Source organism: Chenopodium quinoa, unplaced genomic scaffold (genome assembly GCF_001683475.1).
Source record: "Chenopodium quinoa cultivar QQ74 unplaced genomic scaffold, ASM168347v1, whole genome shotgun sequence".
Classification (NCBI taxonomy): Eukaryota; Viridiplantae; Streptophyta; class Magnoliopsida; order Caryophyllales; family Amaranthaceae; genus Chenopodium; species Chenopodium quinoa.
In genome coordinates this window covers 4,916,716-4,936,058 of record NW_018742205.1, presented here as the reverse complement: position 1 = coordinate 4,936,058, position 19,343 = coordinate 4,916,716, and the positions used below count along the sequence as shown (strand labels likewise).

The following is a 19,343-nucleotide window of genomic DNA, read 5'->3' as shown; positions in this document are numbered from 1 at the left end:
TATAGGGTGGACTCCTCAAACGGTCTCGTGGTTTAATTTTTATCCTTCACATCAAAAGGGTTTTTCACGTATAATTCGCATGTGTTTTATTTGTTATCATTTATTCCTATTGTTGCTGGTATTGGTACTGCATTGTTGCTGTTATACCTTGGTGATTTAATTGTGTGACAATTTGGGTTGGTTGAATTGAATTGTTGGTTGATTGTCTTGTGTGTGACATTGTGGGTGTCATAGTGACCCCCTTCCTATGACATTGTGTGACATTGTGGGTGTTATTGCGATGCCTGCGGTATTTTAAAAATTAATTACTTTATTTGTATTTTAAGGCATATACACTAAGCAAACTTTTTTTTTTTTTTTTTTTTTTTTTTTTTTTTTTTTTTTTTTTTGCATGAGATCATTACTTGTTTTTTTATATAAAAAAAATGGTTGGTCCATTGTCAAATATAGTTTTATAAGGATTGAACTACCAATTAAGTTCACTTTACACCTAAAATAAGTTCATTCAATTTTGTGTCAATTAGTGAAAGTTAGGTTAATAAATTACACCCTCCTTAAAATAGATTTATTATAATTGATTTTTTCAAGTTCCTTATTATATTGGTTGTTTTAACGGTATATCTTTATTTTTGACCTTAAAGTATTCATTAATATGAGTATATTATAGAAACAATACTAGATGTAGCTCGCGCGATGCACGATTTGTTTATATTTTTTTTAAATAATTTTTTTTTGTATTTATAAATTGTGAATTTCCATTCATTCGTTATATATTTAGATAAAATTCCTAATTTCAAAAATAATATATTATATTTAATTAATTTAAACTTAAAAATCTGATTCGCTAATTTTACTTATATGGCATTTGAATTATTTAATTCTAAAAGAAATTACATTTTTCTTATTTGATTGGCTATCACTAAAATTTATAATCCTACATGGCGCATTAAGAAATTTCTATCTTATGTGGCTCTCTAAAAACTCGGGAAAAAACTCCCCTTATATATATTTGATTATTCATATTAGATCTTATCATTGTTTCAAAGATTTATATATATTAATGATTATGACATAAGTCAAATAGGATAAACATTAATTTAAGGTACACATAGAAACATAGAATGTACTTGGTAATTTACTCCATATCAACTTCAATTGAAAATTCCCTCAGAAAAAAAAACTTCAATTGGAAAAATATAAAAATGTCATCTTTCAAATAGGAATAATTTTAAAAATAAGAACAAAAAGAGTAACGTCCATACATTAAATTAGAGCTCTTGAATGTGTTTAATCGCATGTCATGGTTTGATAAAAATATTAAATTTAAATTGGTTCAATAAAAGATTGTGTCACATCTTAGGGATTTTGAGTCTCCATCAAGTTCGCAACCTGTTACAAGGTCAATAGACTCAACATATGAAATATAAAATCCGGCCTCAAAATTGCTTAAAAATTAATAAATAATACAAAATGAAAAAAAATAGAATTGGATATGTTTAGTCACTAAATTTCGCCTATTCATTAAATGTAAAGGTGTTAATTCGGGTGTTTGAGTCGGATTCAATAAAATTAGGTCGGGTTGGATTCGGTGAGCTAAGCTAGATAAAATAGAACATTAACTTTCAAATTCAGTTAATTCACTCAACTTTTTTCGTAATAATAACCTAGATATAATTATTCATCGGTTAACCCATGCATAATAAACAAATACTTGGTATTAGACTTCCAATTAAATTGCAAATGGTGGATAAAATAAAACATTAAAACGTTAGTTACGTGTTTGGTAAGTTCTTGAACTACTATGACGGTAGTTGAACCTTTGATCTCTATGCAATTCTATTAAATTAAATGAAGTTTACTTTCTTTTTAGTCAGCTTTGAATAATATCATAAAATCTTAATCTTATAATATACGACGACTAATGCATGCGAGTATAACGATACCTCATACCTTGAAGAAATAGTAGAAAAGTTGATGTTTGATACCTCATTATCTTAATCGTATAATATACGAGTATGAGTATAAATGTATAATAGTAATACTAGTATTATTTTATTGGATAATAATGAAGCTGATATATTGGAAATTTGGTCAATTGCCAAGGGGATATGCACAAGCTTTGATTATAATACGAAGTAACGAAGTATTTAGTTAATGTTAGTTGCTTTTTTGATACCTAATAGTGTCCAAAGTTTATCTAACTTTGTCTAAAATAATTGACACAAATTTAAATTATGTTAATATTAATGATGTTAGAAATCCACTATACTAACTTCCGATAGGCGGACCCATTCACAATTAGATGCTACTGTTGTGTAAAGATGATCAACCATAAAAAGTTGAAGATTATGACGTGTCTTTTTTAATATTTATAAGAATGTATACTACTAATTAAATTTTTTTAACCTTATGTCACATGAATTGTTAATAGTACAATTGAAAAAAAACAAAAAAAATTTACCATATGTTTATGTTTTTGTTTTTGTTATGAGAAAAATGAAGATTTTAAGAGGAGAAGAAGACAACATAGACCATTGAAATATGACCAACAAAAAAAAAATAAAAAAAATAAAAAATAAATATAAATTTAGGGTGTGTTCAATTTATTAATTTTTCACTTATCAGATCTTATTTAATTTTTATCTTAACTTATCATATATTATCTGAACTTACTTGTAATTAGTGAAACTAAGGCAAAGCCTAAGTTAGGAATGGAATTATACAATTTAAAGAGATTGAAAAAAAAGGAATGATTAAAGCTAAGGAGAAAAATCGTACGTCACATGGCGTTTATGGGCTTGTTTTCATTTGGCGAATTGATTATGGAAAATTTACCATCTCACTTTTTAGAGTTTAATGTACAGGCAACTATATTCTAATTTGATATGTTATGATTTTATGATCCAAAAACTTAAGACTTTTTTTTAACACTTATCTTTAAGAAAAAAAAAAATTCCGTATATTGATATGCTTCTTGATTCATACTCCGTAATCCGTATTAATAATGTGTACTTTTTAAATATTAAATTTTTATTGTATTTGTTACGAAATCAAAGATACATTTATCGATAATGACCATAATTTAATAATGACCATAATATCGATAGAAAAATGGTGTATTCTAATTTCTAATCATTAGTAAAGTAATTAAACTTAAATAATTTAAATACAACATACCAATAAAACGATCGAAGAGAATAAAGAGGATATTTGAGCGAGTGAACTTGTATAGCTTAAGAGGAAATTAAAAAGAGAATAATAGTTATCCTGTCAAAAAAAAAAAAAAAAGGAATAATAGTTGCATACCTTAACGTTCCTTCAAAGCTAATGTATTAGCATTGTTTAACAAAAAAGTGTAATACTAATTGATGTAACATATGATTGAGTTTAAAAAGTTATTAGTAGTGTTATTGGTCATGTACTCTTGTATGAGTGTATGACTCACCGATTATCGTCTCTATATCTCTTTTGAGTGTTTGAATTGAAGTATTTTCAGTTGACTACCGAGTATATTATAATTTTCTTCAACAACTTGGATTTAGTATTATTTTTTTGTTTATTAATACTTCAGCAACTCTGATAATGAAAATAAACGGCTGTTTTCTTTATTTTTAATATATTTTTTTTTCATGTTTTAAATTTTACATCAACACGGTAATGAAATCATTTGATTAATTAATGAAATTTGTAAAATTGATTATGTGGCATGCACCCTTGTAAATATATTACGTTTTTTTTAAAATATTTTTTTTGGGAGGTTCTTCCATAATTGAGTATTAAATTTATGTTGACCAAGTAGTCAATATTAGAAGTCATACGTCTGCATGTCCCATTCTAAAATGCATATACTTGTGGATATTTTTTCGAAAAAAAATAATGATAAGGGAAAAAAAATCCAGAAACCCTCATAAAGGGAATTCCTAATAAGTCGAAAGTAAGGATGAGGATAAAGAAAAATTAAATATTATTACTAATTAAATGACCAACATTTGCAATTCAATCCACTGCTTAATTTGACTCCTGAAAGATATGACGAAGCATTAAATTACTAAGGTATTATCACTTTCAATTAGAATATTTTTATCCCATGCTCAAGAGCTAAAAGAATGTCTTTATGAAGAGCCACCCGTGGATATAGTAGCTTGTAGAAGGGCTACCTAATGTAGAAGTATTTTGTATTTTTTTTTGTTAAAAAGAGTTACTTAATTGCTTCAGAATTTATTTTAGTCTTCTAGATTTGCTTGTACTTTATATTAAACGTAACGGTTTCACTTTTGCATTATTTACATACTTACTTTGACTACAATTATAATTTTTTTTTACCAATATACTTCCTCTTTATTCTTTTAAATGCAACACTTTAACTTTTACACTATTTATATACTCCACTTTGACTAGCTTTAATGATTTATGATTAAGACTAAATATAATCATGTGCTGTGACGGATCTTCATACCTTTTCTTTTAGGGGCCGATATGTTCTAAGATAGAATGTCGTAGTATATATATACAAGACTTAAAGTTAGTTAAGATAAACATAAAAAAATTAAAAATACATTTCTCCCGAACTTATACTTCGTTCAAATATCGTAACAATTGGACATTCCACTATTCACATACCTTTCGTTGACCATTAATTGTGAAGTATACATGAGAAATACATAGTCATGTAAGAATTTATTAGATTAATCTATTTTCAAATTATTTTCAAACCATTAACAGTGACATCTCAATATATATCTTTATATTATCGATTTGAATTTTTTTCTTACTGCATTAATGATTGGTTACTATTGTCAACTTAAGATTGAGTACTCAAACTAATTAAATGAAATTTCAATATTGTGCTAAAAAACATGTAAAAAAAAATAAATATCTGATATTTTAACCTTTTTCTGTCAATTGGCATGCAAATTACCATGCATTAGATACTTTGATTAACAAAATATTCCAATTGCTTCAGGGACCAAGCCCACACAAGCCCCTTTAAATATCCGCCATTGATCATGTGTGATCTTGTAAAATCGTCTTCGTTTATACTTTATTAATATCATTTTTTTTAAAAATAATTTTTACATAATAGTAATATAAGATATTAATGATTAAAATAATGCATTAACAAGGGTGTAATAAGAAGTGTTACATTTAAAAGATCGAAAGTAGAGGATGTATAATCATAAAACTAATGTTGTCTTGTATAATATAATAATGGTTTAACTTAGTTATGTATTGACATATATGTCAGCTGTTGCGATTAATTCGAAATGGAGGGAATAATATATTTCGTTCATGTTTCAAATTGGTGTACGTGGAAGAGAGCATAATATATCAAGAGGAATGCGAAGAGGGTCTTGAAAAGCCTTATGTGCCTAGTAAGGTCTAGTTAGGCTCTTAAAATAAATTTAATCTTGGATTCCAGGCCCATCAACTATTACGATATTGATAACATAAGTATTTTTTTTTGCCAATTTTTTGAGACCGAACTTAATAGCAAACAGCATAGCCCAATTGTTGGGTGTTAATCGAGGAGACACAATTTGATATCCACATTATTCAATTAATGAAATTGCTTTTTCATGAGACAATAGTACATAAATTACCCCGTTGTTGAAATTATCTAACTTTACCCAACTCAAGATCAACTCCACAAGCTATCCCAATCAAAATTTGATCTATGTGGTCACATGGCCCAACATGAGCCTAATGTGATATAAGTATATAGCCTAATCCCGGTGATCTTACAAGACTTGAATTAAATCTATTTTACACCTCTCCTTTAACATCTCTACCAACATCATGTTTCACAAAAAATATAAAATAAAAAAAAAAACACTCAAGCAACATCCAATTGTTTTAGTACAAATGGGGCAATTACTACGTGAAAACAAGAATTTGAGGAATAGAGGTTAAATCCCAAACCCGAGAACAATCCAACATTACTAAAACTATAAAAGACCCATAACTTCCTCATACCAAGCTTCCAAAAACACCTCCTAGCACAATAAAGAGATATCATGCCAATTGTGAAATAACAATTGACTAAGCCCAGAGAGTGAGGGATACCTCAAGTGCTTAAAGCTCCCTTCTCAATCAGGTGATCTTGGAATCAATTCTCCACTCGTTCCTGTCCAAAAATAAAAATAAAAAATAAAAAATTTACTAAAATGTAGTTTAAATCTTAGATCATGTTCAGGTTATTACTATGCTCTCTAATTGCTCGATCATTCTTTAACACCCAACACCCACTCTTCTTCTCCAGGTAATTCTCCATTGTATTTTTCTCTGCTAATTTTTGTGGTTAAATTGAGTTATCAAAAATTAGTTGAATTGAAGTGAGTAATTGAAAAAAAAAAAAAACCTAAAACTTTGATCTTCACCGATTAGCTACTTAATTTAATTTCCACAAGTTGTGATTATTTCAGATTGAAGAACAACATACATTGCAAGTGGGTACAGATGGGTGCTGGCAGTGTTAATCCTGAGTATTCAAAAATTGCAAAGTTTCGAATGTGCAATGTATCTGGGTAAGTGATGGTCAATTTCTTGTGATATATACTGTGATACTAATCCGAAGATAGGTCTTGTACAAAACGGGTGTATTTTATACAACTGTCTTTAGTCACTTAAGATCACATAAAAGTGTTACTGTACTCTCGTGTTTGGGAAACTAATCCTGATGTATACAATACACCCCATACGCGTTGTGTACAAGTTTTTGCCTTTCTCTAATTGCAATGGATTTTCGATTTTGTGTGTTCTTGTTATTTTTGTCTGTAAAAGACTGAATTCTTTTTGGAATATGTGTTTGTGTAAATTGGTTTTTACATAGTTATGTACTAAGTATGTTGGATTCAGTTATATGACAGAGTTGCTGGAAATTCAGGCTCCAAATCCCACAATGCATGTTTTGTTTATCCCTGGAAATCCAGGTTTTGTTGTTTTTTCTCTCTTTATGGTTTATGTGATTTATTCCTCAACTTGGGTTGGTAAACAATGATTTAGGTGGTTGTATTTCAGGTATTGTAACATTTTACAACGATTTTGTGGAGTCATTGTATGAGGAACTTGGTGGAAAAGCATCAATTACAGGCATGATTTGGCTTCTCTTCTCTTTTTAAACCATTTATATTCGACCCGAAATGTATCAATGGAGTTGTTTCTGTTGTGTTGATCCACAGCTATTGGGCACATATCCCACACAAGCAAGGTACTTGCTGACTGTTGAGACCTTATGTCTGAGTAGTGACTTGCTTATTAAAATGTAATTGATCCTTGTAGGAGAAATTGTATTACTATTTGCTCTAAGTAAAAGTTATGAAGATTACGTGTTATGATAGTTATGCATGATGATATGCATATGATAGCTACGAATAGCTACATAGATACTGTTAAAACACGGCGTGTAGTGATTTGATGATGGGATTTCTTTATATGATGGAAAATTTTGAGTGAGTGGCTTGACTTTTAAACATTTGGGCTAGTACTATTAAGGGTGTCTATTTAGAAACTTAACTCAATACTTGATTTTTCTATAACTATCTGGTGTAAAAAGCTGTCGTGCCTCCATTTTTTGGTCAGTTCATTCAACTCCAATATTCTATGTAAATATGTGTTTAAGCACTTAGTAGATGGAAAGGGGTAATGACGGTGACTATGGTGGAGAGATATTTAGTGAAGGAATGCAAAAAGAGCTCCATGATTGTTCCATGTTGTGAGCTTGAGTTGGGAGGAGAAGTAGGTCGATAATTTGGGGAAAGTGGTGGTATTGGATCGGCGAAGAAAATAAGAAACAGCCCCCCCCCCCCCCTCTTCCCAATATCTTGTTGGTAGTTTATTAAGGACATTAACATTTATTTTTAGCCAATAGTTGTATTTCAAATAGGCTACCTTACTGTAAATATGTATCCCGTACTTATTAATTCATGGGGTTATCTCATTGTAATTAGCTCAATATTAGGCTACATCGTTGTATTTTTCCTTTAATGGATGGAAATACCTTTTTGGTTAATTTTTCTTGTTTGAAGAAAGAAAGTTGTGGAGTGGTGTGTGCATACTCCTTGGCTTGTTATAATAATATTTTGTATACGTGTAAAATCGATGAATGAAAATATGGCGTGGCACCTCTCTTTTGGATAACTTAATGCTTCAGACTGCCTTTCTTATTGCATTTGATTGTGTGCTAGGATTGGGAGCATGGACGCTTATTCTCATTGGAAGACCAAATTAACCACAAGGTTGGCTTTTTTTGTTCCCTTACTATTTTGTTATTATTTGTAAGGTTGCAGTTTACTGAGATGGGGCCATTTAACACATATCATTTTGGATTTTAATTTGTCGAGTACATTGTGCTAAAACCACAAGGCGAAGGATAATTTGGTTTTATATGATAATAGAAAATTATACATGCTTTGCATATTGAGTTTAAACTTATGTACTATTCTGTATACCGTTTTTCTCTATTCCTGGAGTTAGGCGTTGTTGGTACTATGACAAAGGGTTGGGACATGGGAGTCAGTACATTAATTAAGAACTAGAGATTTTTTTTCTGGGGTTAGCTTTGCTTTGGCTTCGTAAACTCCACTAAATAAAATAAAGAACAAGAGAAATTTTAGCTTTGGCTTTGCGTTGCACTGTAATTTATTTGTGATTGTGTTGGTAATTATTTTATTATGCTTAGTTGGAAATGGATTTGAGGCCTTAATTCCATCCATTTTTAAAAATTAATTTTTGCTTCATAAATAGTCAAGTCATTAGCACCAATTAGGCGAGTGGAAAGAACCAAAAATACTTTTTCCAATTTTCTTATGATCAAGCTCTGACACATCGAAAGTATCATTCTTTTTATTCTTATTTGCATACGTCCCTAAAGTAGTGTAATTGAGCATTGCTGACTGCAGGGGGAACTTTCTCCTGTCATGTAAATGTGTAATTGTTCTTGATTAAGCCCTGTACCTGTTTTGTGGTTACAGACAGTAATTTTCTGTGTCGAGTTAAAGAGTTAATTTACTTGGCAAAGCTGTTTTGAGGTGCAAGATGAATCATTGATGTGCTATGTTTTTGTTGCTGCAGATTGATTATATTGCCCATGAACTCCAAAATAATAGTGCTCCAATCATACTGGTGGGTGAACTTCCATTTTTTTTTTTTTTTTTTTTTTTTTTTTTTTGGATTCCTATTAATAAGCTTCAGATAAGAATTTAAATCCCTGTGACTTGATAGAACAATATCCACAAGCACCTATTGGAGGGCTTCATGTTAGGTTTTTAGCAGTTCTCATCATTTCCAAAAGCAATAAAAATCCATTTAGCCCACGTTACCAAGTAGTTGCACAGTCCTGGCGATAATTGAACATTATTGGTTGTCATATGATATTTGAATGCTTGTCTTAGCTTTTGGGACTGTTGTTTGATTAATAAATTTATTTAATATTTTTTTTTTTTTTTTTTTTTTTCTGAAATAAAATTTGTTTTTGTTATAGCTTTGACATTATGAGCACTTGTAAATTAAAAAAAAAAATGCAGAATATTATAGTTTTCTGACATTTTAATTATTGAGTGTATTTTTCTCCATTAGCTTGTCATTGTTCTGATTACCCTGTAATCTTGGTGAAATACTCTAGCAACCATTGGTCAATAATGTAGTAGAAATACAAATGTTACAAATGCATAATTTAATACTTTTGCGTGGTTCTACGGAGTTAGCCTTTTAAAAGTTTTGAGCAATACTTGTTGTCTTGTTGATATGGTTTCATTGCAAGGTATGGGACCCAGTCCCATATCAGACATATGGGAAGCTGACGTGGGGTTTATATATGGGCTCTCTACCCTTTGAGTTAGCTTTTGGGGATGGTTCTCTCATTGCCCTGTATCAGCTGTCCTTTCAGAAGTATCCTATCTGACTTGTATGTTCTTTTGAAGGTTGGGCACTCTATTGGATCTCATATAGCATCTGAAATGTTTAAGAGAGCTTCACAGGTGGTGTTTAGTTAACTATGTTGGAGAAATCATCATATACTACTACTTTCATACCTTTTCTTTCTTATTCTCAATTGATTAATCTGGATGCTATTTATCTTTCCAGGTTATATACTTCATTGGGCTATACCCTTTCTTGGCTTTAAATTCCAAATCATCAAAGCAAACTGTAATCAGGAAGCTAGCAGAGTAAATTTTTATCTTTACACTCCACGTCAAGATAAGAGTTGCATTTTAATTTTAGCAACTTTACACAACTCAAAATGTTGCTTAAACACAATTGCTGCATTGCTCTTGTGTTGATGGTATTTATACCAGGTTGTTGCTGTTTTACTGACGTTCAAATGACTAAAAAAAAAACAATTATAATGTTTTTTTGTTCAGTTTCTTCTGATTATTGTCTAGGAGTTTTCTAACATATTTACACATTTGCTTGTTAGCTATTGTGCAGATATTTTGTCTTTGTGTTATGCCCTTTAATTCTTCATATCTCATATTTTCATCTGAATGAACAAATTTGAATGTATATCTGACTTTCTATTATTGCTTATGGAGTATTTATAAAACATTAAGTAGTAGGCTTTCCCATTGTGAGTCCATCAGGAATAGCTTCTTTCTGCATACATTGAACACCCTTAATCCCGCCTTAGGTGGGAGTGATATGCTAGGTGTTGGGCAATGGCATGGTGTGGTATATATATTGCAAATTTGCTTTTACTTCTTGATGTTTAATGACGTCACTGCTTATTCTTATATTTTCACATCCTGGATCAACTGCTCAGATGCAATTTTTGTGTTTAGTCGGCACAAAGATGAGGGATGAGTGGTGATCTGTGCTTTGCTTTCTGTATAGCACATTAATTTTACTCTTATGTTCCTTGGCACTTTAGGTCTTTATTCACTTAGCTAGTTGAATGTGATGAGCGTCATGTGTAGAAAATCATGCTTTGTCAAACTTAGATATTAAGTCGCCAACTTGTAGGCTATTGAGTTGCTTCACTAACTAAATTGATAAAAAAAATTCTTGTTTAAGACCTGCAAGAGCTATCGTTCTGTCTTAGGGCCAGTCCTGCTGCTGCCTGTTGTGGTGGGCATTATTTGCATTATCTTTGTACAATGTGAGGCTTGCACAAATGAGGCAGTCTATAATTTCTTTTCTAGATTGAGATTTCACGAGACTTATTGCTCCTGACTGCATCCTGCTGTCCCCCCACCCCCTTACCCTACATACCTTAGTTGAACGGTCCATTTTCTTGGTCAAATTTCCAGGTCTTCAATAGTATGTTCATTGGTAAGCTCTATAGTAGCTCTGCTGGGTGTTGTCCCCAGTTTATCAAGGTTTATTGTGAAGACGACTTTAGGCAATTCATGGTCTGCTGCTGCTATAGATGCTGCTTGCTCCCACTTGTTGAAGGTAAGACTTCCAAAATCTGGATAAGAAGGTGTGCTATTATAACCTCCTCCGTTTTTTATTAGATGCATCACTTTGAAAATTGCGGACTCCTAGGCAATTTTTGGAGTAGAGAGAGACAGAGAGAAAAAAAATAAATGGGGCCCATGTGATATGAGAGAGATAGAGACAATTTATTCACTAAAAGGGAAAGTGATGCATCTAAATTGAAACTTCCATATATAGAAAGTGATGCATCTAATAAAAAACGGAGGAAGTAACAAGTTAGGAATAGATGTCTACCTAGAAGTTTCCATCGAGATGTTATTAAACAAGGTCTACAATATTGAGTCGGGCTTGGATTTTAAACATGTTAAATGAGACACAAGTGAACTCACTTCTTGACTAGTTTTATCTGTTTTTTTTTATTTCACGCCATCAAAACATTTTGTAATCCAATTTGTTTATTTACATCTCATTGCTAAAATTTATTAACTTTGCTTAAACCATATCCACCATCCTCCCTTCAATTTTTGAGAGAAAAAATTAGCTTAAGTTAGACGAAAGAAAACTGTGACTTGTTTGGGTCATAAAATGTGATCTTGACCAGCATAGGATGGTCTGGTCAACTAGACTTTCTTCAGATCTATTGTATGTGGGATTATGTTTCTCTTACTTTTCACTTACACTACAGCCTAGAATCAGTATTTACTTTGATGGTCATAAATTGCTCCCTCCGTTCCCGTGGACAGTACGATGAGGCTGGGGGCAGTTTTATGAAGGCTTTGCTCATAAATCAGACTGTACATCTACCAAGAAATTTATGTTCTTCTGTGCAGCTTAAATGCTTTCTTGATCATAATAATTGGAACTCAACACATCCCTTTTTGAATGCTTTTTGCTAAGACAAGAGAACTCTATTGTTTTGTATTATGCCATATTTGAGGGATCTTCCTCCTTTTTTTTTTTTTGCCAAGTTATATACATTTTGAAATGAAAGAATTCTTATTTATTGTTTGTTCATATTAAAAAATGCAGTACCATACAATGCAAAATATGCTGTTTATGGCAAAGACAGAGTTTGAGAAGGTAAATTTGTCTAATTATTTGTCTGTAGGTATACTTCTGATATGTATTTTTTTAATATGGTTTCTCTTGTTTTATATGATAGCATGATGCTATGGATGTCCTTGCAGTACTTGGTTGGTAGGAAGAGAAATACAATTTCCTAGAATTGAATTTAATATATTGTGTCTTGTATAGTTTGCAATTTCTGAGGAAGATCTTTCTCTATTTTGAGAGTTTTCTGCCGTCTAAACAAGAATGTATATTTGTAGACAACTCATTGGTTAGAATACTATTGGAAGACTAGTAAATAAATGTAAAGCTTTGTTGTACATAAGAAAATGTCTCTCTTATTTTACATTAAGCCATATTAATTTGATTTTCTTGTTTCTAAATATCAGTAACTCTGCATTAACAACATAACATTATATGCTCTACTTAGTCAAATCAACATAAGAATATATGCTAATTTACATAAACAATGCAATATTATATGCCAACATTGCATTACCCTTGCAACTTTAACTAAATCTAATAAAGTTTCTGGTATGTGAAAAAAATGAATGAAGTGTCTTACTTTTTGTAATGATTGGATAAATTGGGTAGAAGAAGAATAATTAGTGCTTTCTGATTGCTTTTTATAACAGTTTTCAGAAGCACCAGACTGGGACTTCCTGAAAGCTAAGCCAAATCAAATAGCATTTTTATTTGGCATTGATGATCATTGGGGTCCGTTGTCATTGTTTGAAGAGGTATGTGATTCAAGTCTGGTCATTCTAAGATATTCAATTGTTCAACCATACTGCTACACCTCAGCACCTAGCTGTGTACCTGTTGATTGCAATTGCATACTACGTATTTAACGTCTATGTAAATTTATATCAGCAGATGCATAAATGGTTTGGATCCTTATTCACGTCCAAAATGTTGCTTCTGCCTCTTCATATACTCTGGAAAATTTTGTTGATTCTGACCATAAACTTAAATCAGTTTGTGACTGTAATTGCATTCTGTATGGCATATGTATATGTCCAAATGCAAATGTTGTTGAGCACATCTTTTCTGCTGAGCTGAGACCATAGTATTCTTATTCTCACTTCTTTGGGAATGTTGTCAAAGTTGTGTAGTTGGGCAGTTGGGAGCTTAAGACACAATACATCAAGATAGGCATCACCTCAAATCCTCTGAAGGGGTCTTCTTTTGCTCATTCTAGGATAAGGGGGGTTCAGATATACACAGCCTTACCCAAACAATAACAGGGCCTGTTTATGATTAACTGCTGATGTAGAACTTACTTACTGTCTGCTGCTTAACCTTGACGACGGAGTGTGTATTGTATAGTTGATTGAGCCGTTTTGATATTGTACAGTATGATTTAGATCTATGTTGCTTTGGTTGGAATTTAGTATTAGGCTGAACTATTGTCTGAAACGGAAATTTGATGAATAGAATCCTCTCCCCTATTTCTCTAACTGTGGTGTCATATCTTCTAGTCTCTATTTGTTCTTGTACAATGTGTCCTTGATCAATAAGTCTCTTCTTGAAGCAGGTTAACACCTAAACCTAATCAAAATGCCGATTTCAGTTTAAGATAGTAGTTGCTTCTTTTGTATGCTGTGATGCTCAATGTTCTTTTGTACAAATGTCAACTTTGGTTATAGATCCAGAGTTCTTCCATTAATACATTACCTTAACTTGAGAAAAGGGGATACTGGACAGAATTAGAATTATTCGATTATCATTTAGCCCATGGAAAAGGACAATATCCTTTTCTATTGGCATATAGTGTTGGTAGAGAATTACTCTTTCTATCCCATATATTCTTGCACATTTGCCTGTATTGGGTGTCCCAAATTTTTTGCACACTTGCTTATGAAGGTGAAGTTTCTCTTATTTTCTCTTTTTATCCTCTTCTTAAAATCCATACTAAAGACAAGCATGCAAAATGTTATGGAACGGAGAGAGTTTCAAATTTCCCTTCTCTGACTGAAGTTGAAGTGCCCAAGTGACCGTGCCTATATAGGGTGTCAGGTATCTAATGGTGGTACTTGAGACAAAATGAAGAAGTCTAGTATCTGAGAATTGAGCTTATTGTTTACTAGAAAGAGCTCTGTAAGGTGGAGCAAAAAAGACTTTGATCCCTCTCTCTGCAAAGTTAAACTGTCACAGTTTTAAATTCTAGTCAAAACTGGAAGTTTGCAAGTGTTGTCTCATGGCAGAAAGCACATTTCATACTTAGTATTTGCTTAGAAGGTCCAGTATTCTGTTAGATATAAGAGACAAATAATATCTTATGTGATGACAGATTGACAGATGATAAATAAACAGACAATGATGTGAATATTCCAAACAAATTTCTGATGTTTCTTTGTCTGTTGGACAAATTTTTTCTAACTCTGTTTTCTTCTGCACTAATTACAGATTTCCAAACAAGTTCCTGATGTTTCTTTGTCAATCGAAAAAGAGGGTCACGACCATGCTTTTAGTTGCACTGAGGCTGGCTCCACTTGGGTTGCCCAGCATGTAGCTGGCTTGCTTAAGAAACATTTGTAAACACTGTACTGTCGTCTGGCTCTCCATTTGATGAGTAAACAATGAAGAGAATGTTACCTTCCTGGTCCTTATTTCTTTTACTTTATTCTCCACACTTCTTCTGAAAGTTAACTGGTTATAGATTCTGTAATGGCTTAAGTGATACAAGTTTGTCATATGTACGTTTCGTTTGCTGCTACACCTGTGTACATAATGAAATAATGAATTGCTCTATCCTTAGGTCCCTGTATTTCTGAGATATTGATCAAATATTACTTCTATCTGAACAGTCAATGCAAATAATAAAAAAAAAAATCAGTTTGGAAGTTACAGAAATTGTCTTTTTTCAGCAGTTTCATTACAATCGTCTGTTTCATCTTCTGAAGGATATCAGCAGCCATCCATGTCTACGGACTACGGTGAGGCCTCATCATACGTGTAAACGAAATGCAAACATGTAAGCTGCTGCTGCTGCTGCTGCTGCAGAGTACTATATGCAGGTTTGCTAATTATTTCCTTGATCATATTGCTTGTCCAACTCTTAAACTGATCGGCAATTAGACATTATGGCCACCTGTTTTATGCTTGAATAAAAAGTAATACCTTAATTACTAGAGCATCCAAGTGTATTAGCATTTAAAATTTTGATTAGAGGAACCTTTTAACTACTTAAATCGCCGGGGATGTCTTGTGAACTACCTCAAAATATTAGGACATCAGCTTTTTTTTTTTTTTTTTTTTAGTGAAATATGCTAATCATACATAATTCATAAGAAGACAAGATGAATTGTTTGGTAGTTTTGTAGTTAAAGGTTGTATTTTGTCACTAATACATAGCATGCATGTCAATCAGTCTAAATATTTGTCTTGCCTGCTGGAGTTATTTTCCTCAACCGAGGCCCAGCAATGTCGAAGTCTACTTGCAGTTTTGTCTAGCCATACAAAGAGGATCCTAGGTTGGTAGTTTGCGCCTCTCATATAATTACCAACGTATATAGCCTTCTTATTGTTTATGGACCATAGTCTAGAGTCATACTATGTGTGGATCACGGTATGTCGGTATCGAAATACTATATGCGCCCCTTCCATTCAAACCTTCACCAAAACTCGGATGTTCAATTAATTTACTAAGTGTTAAATAACGAACATGATTGGAGTAGCTATTTACCCCTAACCAAACCATGCACGTATAGAATCCCTAAACACCATACATAAAATTAGATCGATTTGTGTATCTATCATAATTAACCCAATAACTTATATGACTCGAATTGAATCCAATCTTTACGACTGCAATGCTACTTTCGATATTCTTTACCATGATAGAAATACTTCCATAGCATATAAGTTTTGAGGTGAGACAATCACATGTTACAAATTAAGTGAACATTGTGGGACATAGATAACTTCAAAGCCAAAATCATATTAAATTTTTAGTGATATGGACATTAATGTATATGCAATTTATCTAGCTACCTCATGTGCTTTAATTAATGCCTTAATTAAATCTACTCACTTTAATTACATAGACTTTTTAATCTCATCTCTAAATTATACAGTTATTAAGCTTTTGAGTTTTAGATCTTTGTATAATGTAGCAGCAGTACTTTATTCTCCTACTTGATTATTTAAACATCATATTATTAAACAATATAATTAGCATAAAATCTTCCCTGACAAAATTTCAGATTTAGAAAAATTAAACCAAGGAATTAAATTATATTATAAAGAAGGTACTAATTAGGTAAACTACAGGTTAATATAATAATTCTTGTCTGCAAACAGAGTTTGTACTCTACTACAGGAATCATTCAGGATTTTAATAATGCATAAAACAGAATATTATTATGATTTATGTTTCTTGAAACTACTAAGTAACTTCATTAATAACAAGACATGCCTGTATTATCTAAAATATATGTAGAAAAAAGACAAAGTACTTAAAAGTTAAGAGTGGTTTATGAATGATTTAAGAAGGTGCTAATACTGGCCCCCAGTATACTTAAGAATAAAGTACTGTAATAGTTCTTTTATATACGTGCTTTATTTGTTGGACACTGAATTAAAGATGCATCAATTGTGTTACCCCAGTTGCTTCTTCACAATTTTATACTTATAAATTTTAATTTTGATAGAGACGATTAATTAAAGATGTATATGAATATGAAAGTTTATCATGGCTTTTTCTTTAATCCATTATACTTTCTACCAAAACTTTTTTAAAAGGCTTTGTTTTTGCATGGAAATTTCACGGGTATCTATTATATTATACTTTAATAAAACTCACATAAGGCCTTTTCATAATTTAGTAGTATACCCCGTATCTAAAGCCTATGTACTCCATTAGTCCATATTTATGGATAGTTTATGTGATAAGGTATTTCCATACTCCATATGGACAATGATTTAGACGTGATTTAATGTCAAATCTTGAATATTATTATTCTAAGACTTTTACCAACTAAACTAATTGACATTCATAATTTATGTAATGATGTAATAATACACAATATCATATAAGTAAAACTAACTAGCCATAAACAAAACGAAGAATATATAATGCATCAAACACAACTAACTATGCAATTTAACATTTTCGCGCATCTTAATATTCTATTTGTCAAAGTAAGATAAATGATCCAATTGAACCTGCATCCATAAACAATTCGATCAAAAGTTTCATTTATATCAAATGATGCCTAGATTTTATATGATGTCTTTGATAATTAATTAATAAGATAAATGCACCACACGGATCCTTAATTACTCATTGGGTCCCCATACTATAACTATAGTAGGCTTGGCTGTCACCTTCACTCCAAACACCCACATGTCATCCTAGATTTCCATACATACATATATACACACATTCACACTCACATACATGCACACAAATTATATATCTCTCCCACCAATTTAACCAAAAATTCACTCACTCCTATTTCTCTCTCTAAAAAAATGTCCTCAAACAAAAGAAAAGTTCTCCTAAACACAGTCTCAGTAAACCTAGGCTGTTATTGTAGAAAACCAAAACTTTCTTCAATTTTTAGCCCAAAACCAAAATCAAAAACACCCAAATACCAAAAATACCAAAATTATTCCTACTCTTCCTCAACTTCTAGTACTAACACTACTTGGGATAAAACTACTAGAAACTTCTCTTCATCCTCCCCTTATGAGTGTTATTACCCGACTATTAACTCCACTACCTTTTCTCCTTACGTGGACACCACAACCTCCTCCTCTTCCTCTTCACAGCCGTCCTCATCAGTTGATGGGTTCGGCCGTGTTGGGACTAAATCAATGGCCGTGGAGAAGGATTCGACTGACCCGTATTTGGATTTCAGGCAATCTATGTTACAAATGATAATGGAGAATCAAATTTATACTAAAAATGATCTTAAGGAGCTTTTGAACTGTTTCTTGCAGTTGAACTCTCCTTCTCTTCATGGGACTATAATCCGGGTTTTTACCGAGATTTGGAATAGTTTCTTCTTCAATGGGAGACCTGATCATTCTTCCCCTCGGTTCTTCATTCGGCCTAGTTCCTATGAGATTTAAGTAGCCGCTGCTAGCAGGGATAAGATTGCGTACATCTGAAACTCTGTCTCATCTACGAACGACTAGAGTGATGGCTACGGGTCCTAGAATTTTACTTTGATTTTTAGTTGATTTGGTTAGCATTTGTAATCATCTTTTGGTGTTATTATTAGTATGAGTAGGATGGATTAATAGTAGTAGTGCATTAGGTATTAGGTTGTAGGTATGATCTTAAATATTCCTCCTTTTTTGAGGCACATATATAAGATCTCTAACTTGGTAGGATTGTAAGTCATGATCATGTCATATTGTGATGTGACTAGTAATTGTAAAGATGTTTTACCATTTGGTATGAAATCAAACGGATTTTACTTATTTTTTTTTTTAATTTATGTGTATATCTATATTCCCTTTTCTCCACTTTTTATTTTCGGTCGTTTTTAAATACTTGCTCCATTTCTTTATTTGAAAAGCTTTTACAATATTTGATTCATTTCTCTCAACTAGTGGATCCAACACAAATCATATTTTATTAATTTCATATTTTCTCTCCTCCAATTCTCTCACATACTTTTGCTTTTTACAATTTTTTTATTTTTCCACCAACCCCACTACCTCTATATTTTATTATTTTCTCCAATTTCTCCTAAAACTCCGCACACGTAAAAATAGAGCAAGTATTTAAAAACGGAAAAAGTATTTTTTTAATTTTTCTTTAACTCTATATAGTGCTCTTTTGCCAATTCTTGAAGGGAAGATTTAAAATTCTATTCTATACTAGGACTTGGGATTTGTAATCTCCCATTTTTTGGTGTATCATTCAAACGTACTATACTCAAATC

At 31.8% G+C, this 19,343-nt stretch overlaps 2 protein-coding genes across 3 annotated transcripts; both read left to right on the top strand.

The window, feature by feature from the left end:
* Positions 1-5,796: 5,796 nt before the first annotated feature.
* On the top strand, positions 5,797-15,195 carry LOC110730183 (lipid droplet-associated hydrolase-like). 2 transcript variants are annotated; one of them, XM_021909962.1, is made up of 13 exons: positions 5,797-6,259; positions 6,423-6,524; positions 6,856-6,929; positions 7,018-7,089; positions 7,179-7,207; positions 8,184-8,234; positions 9,070-9,120; positions 9,918-9,974; positions 10,081-10,163; positions 11,244-11,388; positions 12,403-12,453; positions 13,077-13,181; positions 14,851-15,195. In XM_021909962.1, exons 1-13 carry the CDS (start codon positions 6,186-6,188, stop codon positions 14,980-14,982), a joined length of 1,026 nt encoding a protein of 341 aa, XP_021765654.1. In that variant the 5' UTR covers positions 5,797-6,185; the 3' UTR covers positions 14,983-15,195. The 2 variants fall into 2 exon arrangements, with proteins under 2 accessions (XP_021765654.1, XP_021765662.1); XM_021909970.1 differs by having other exon boundaries at positions 6,247-6,332.
* A 2,391-nt stretch (positions 15,196-17,586) lies between these two features.
* On the top strand, positions 17,587-18,874 carry LOC110725798 (transcription repressor OFP6-like). Its single transcript, XM_021905272.1, has one exon. It carries the CDS (start codon positions 17,920-17,922, stop codon positions 18,520-18,522), a length of 603 nt encoding a protein of 200 aa, XP_021760964.1. The 5' UTR covers positions 17,587-17,919; the 3' UTR covers positions 18,523-18,874.
* Positions 18,875-19,343: the final 469 nt, after the last annotated feature.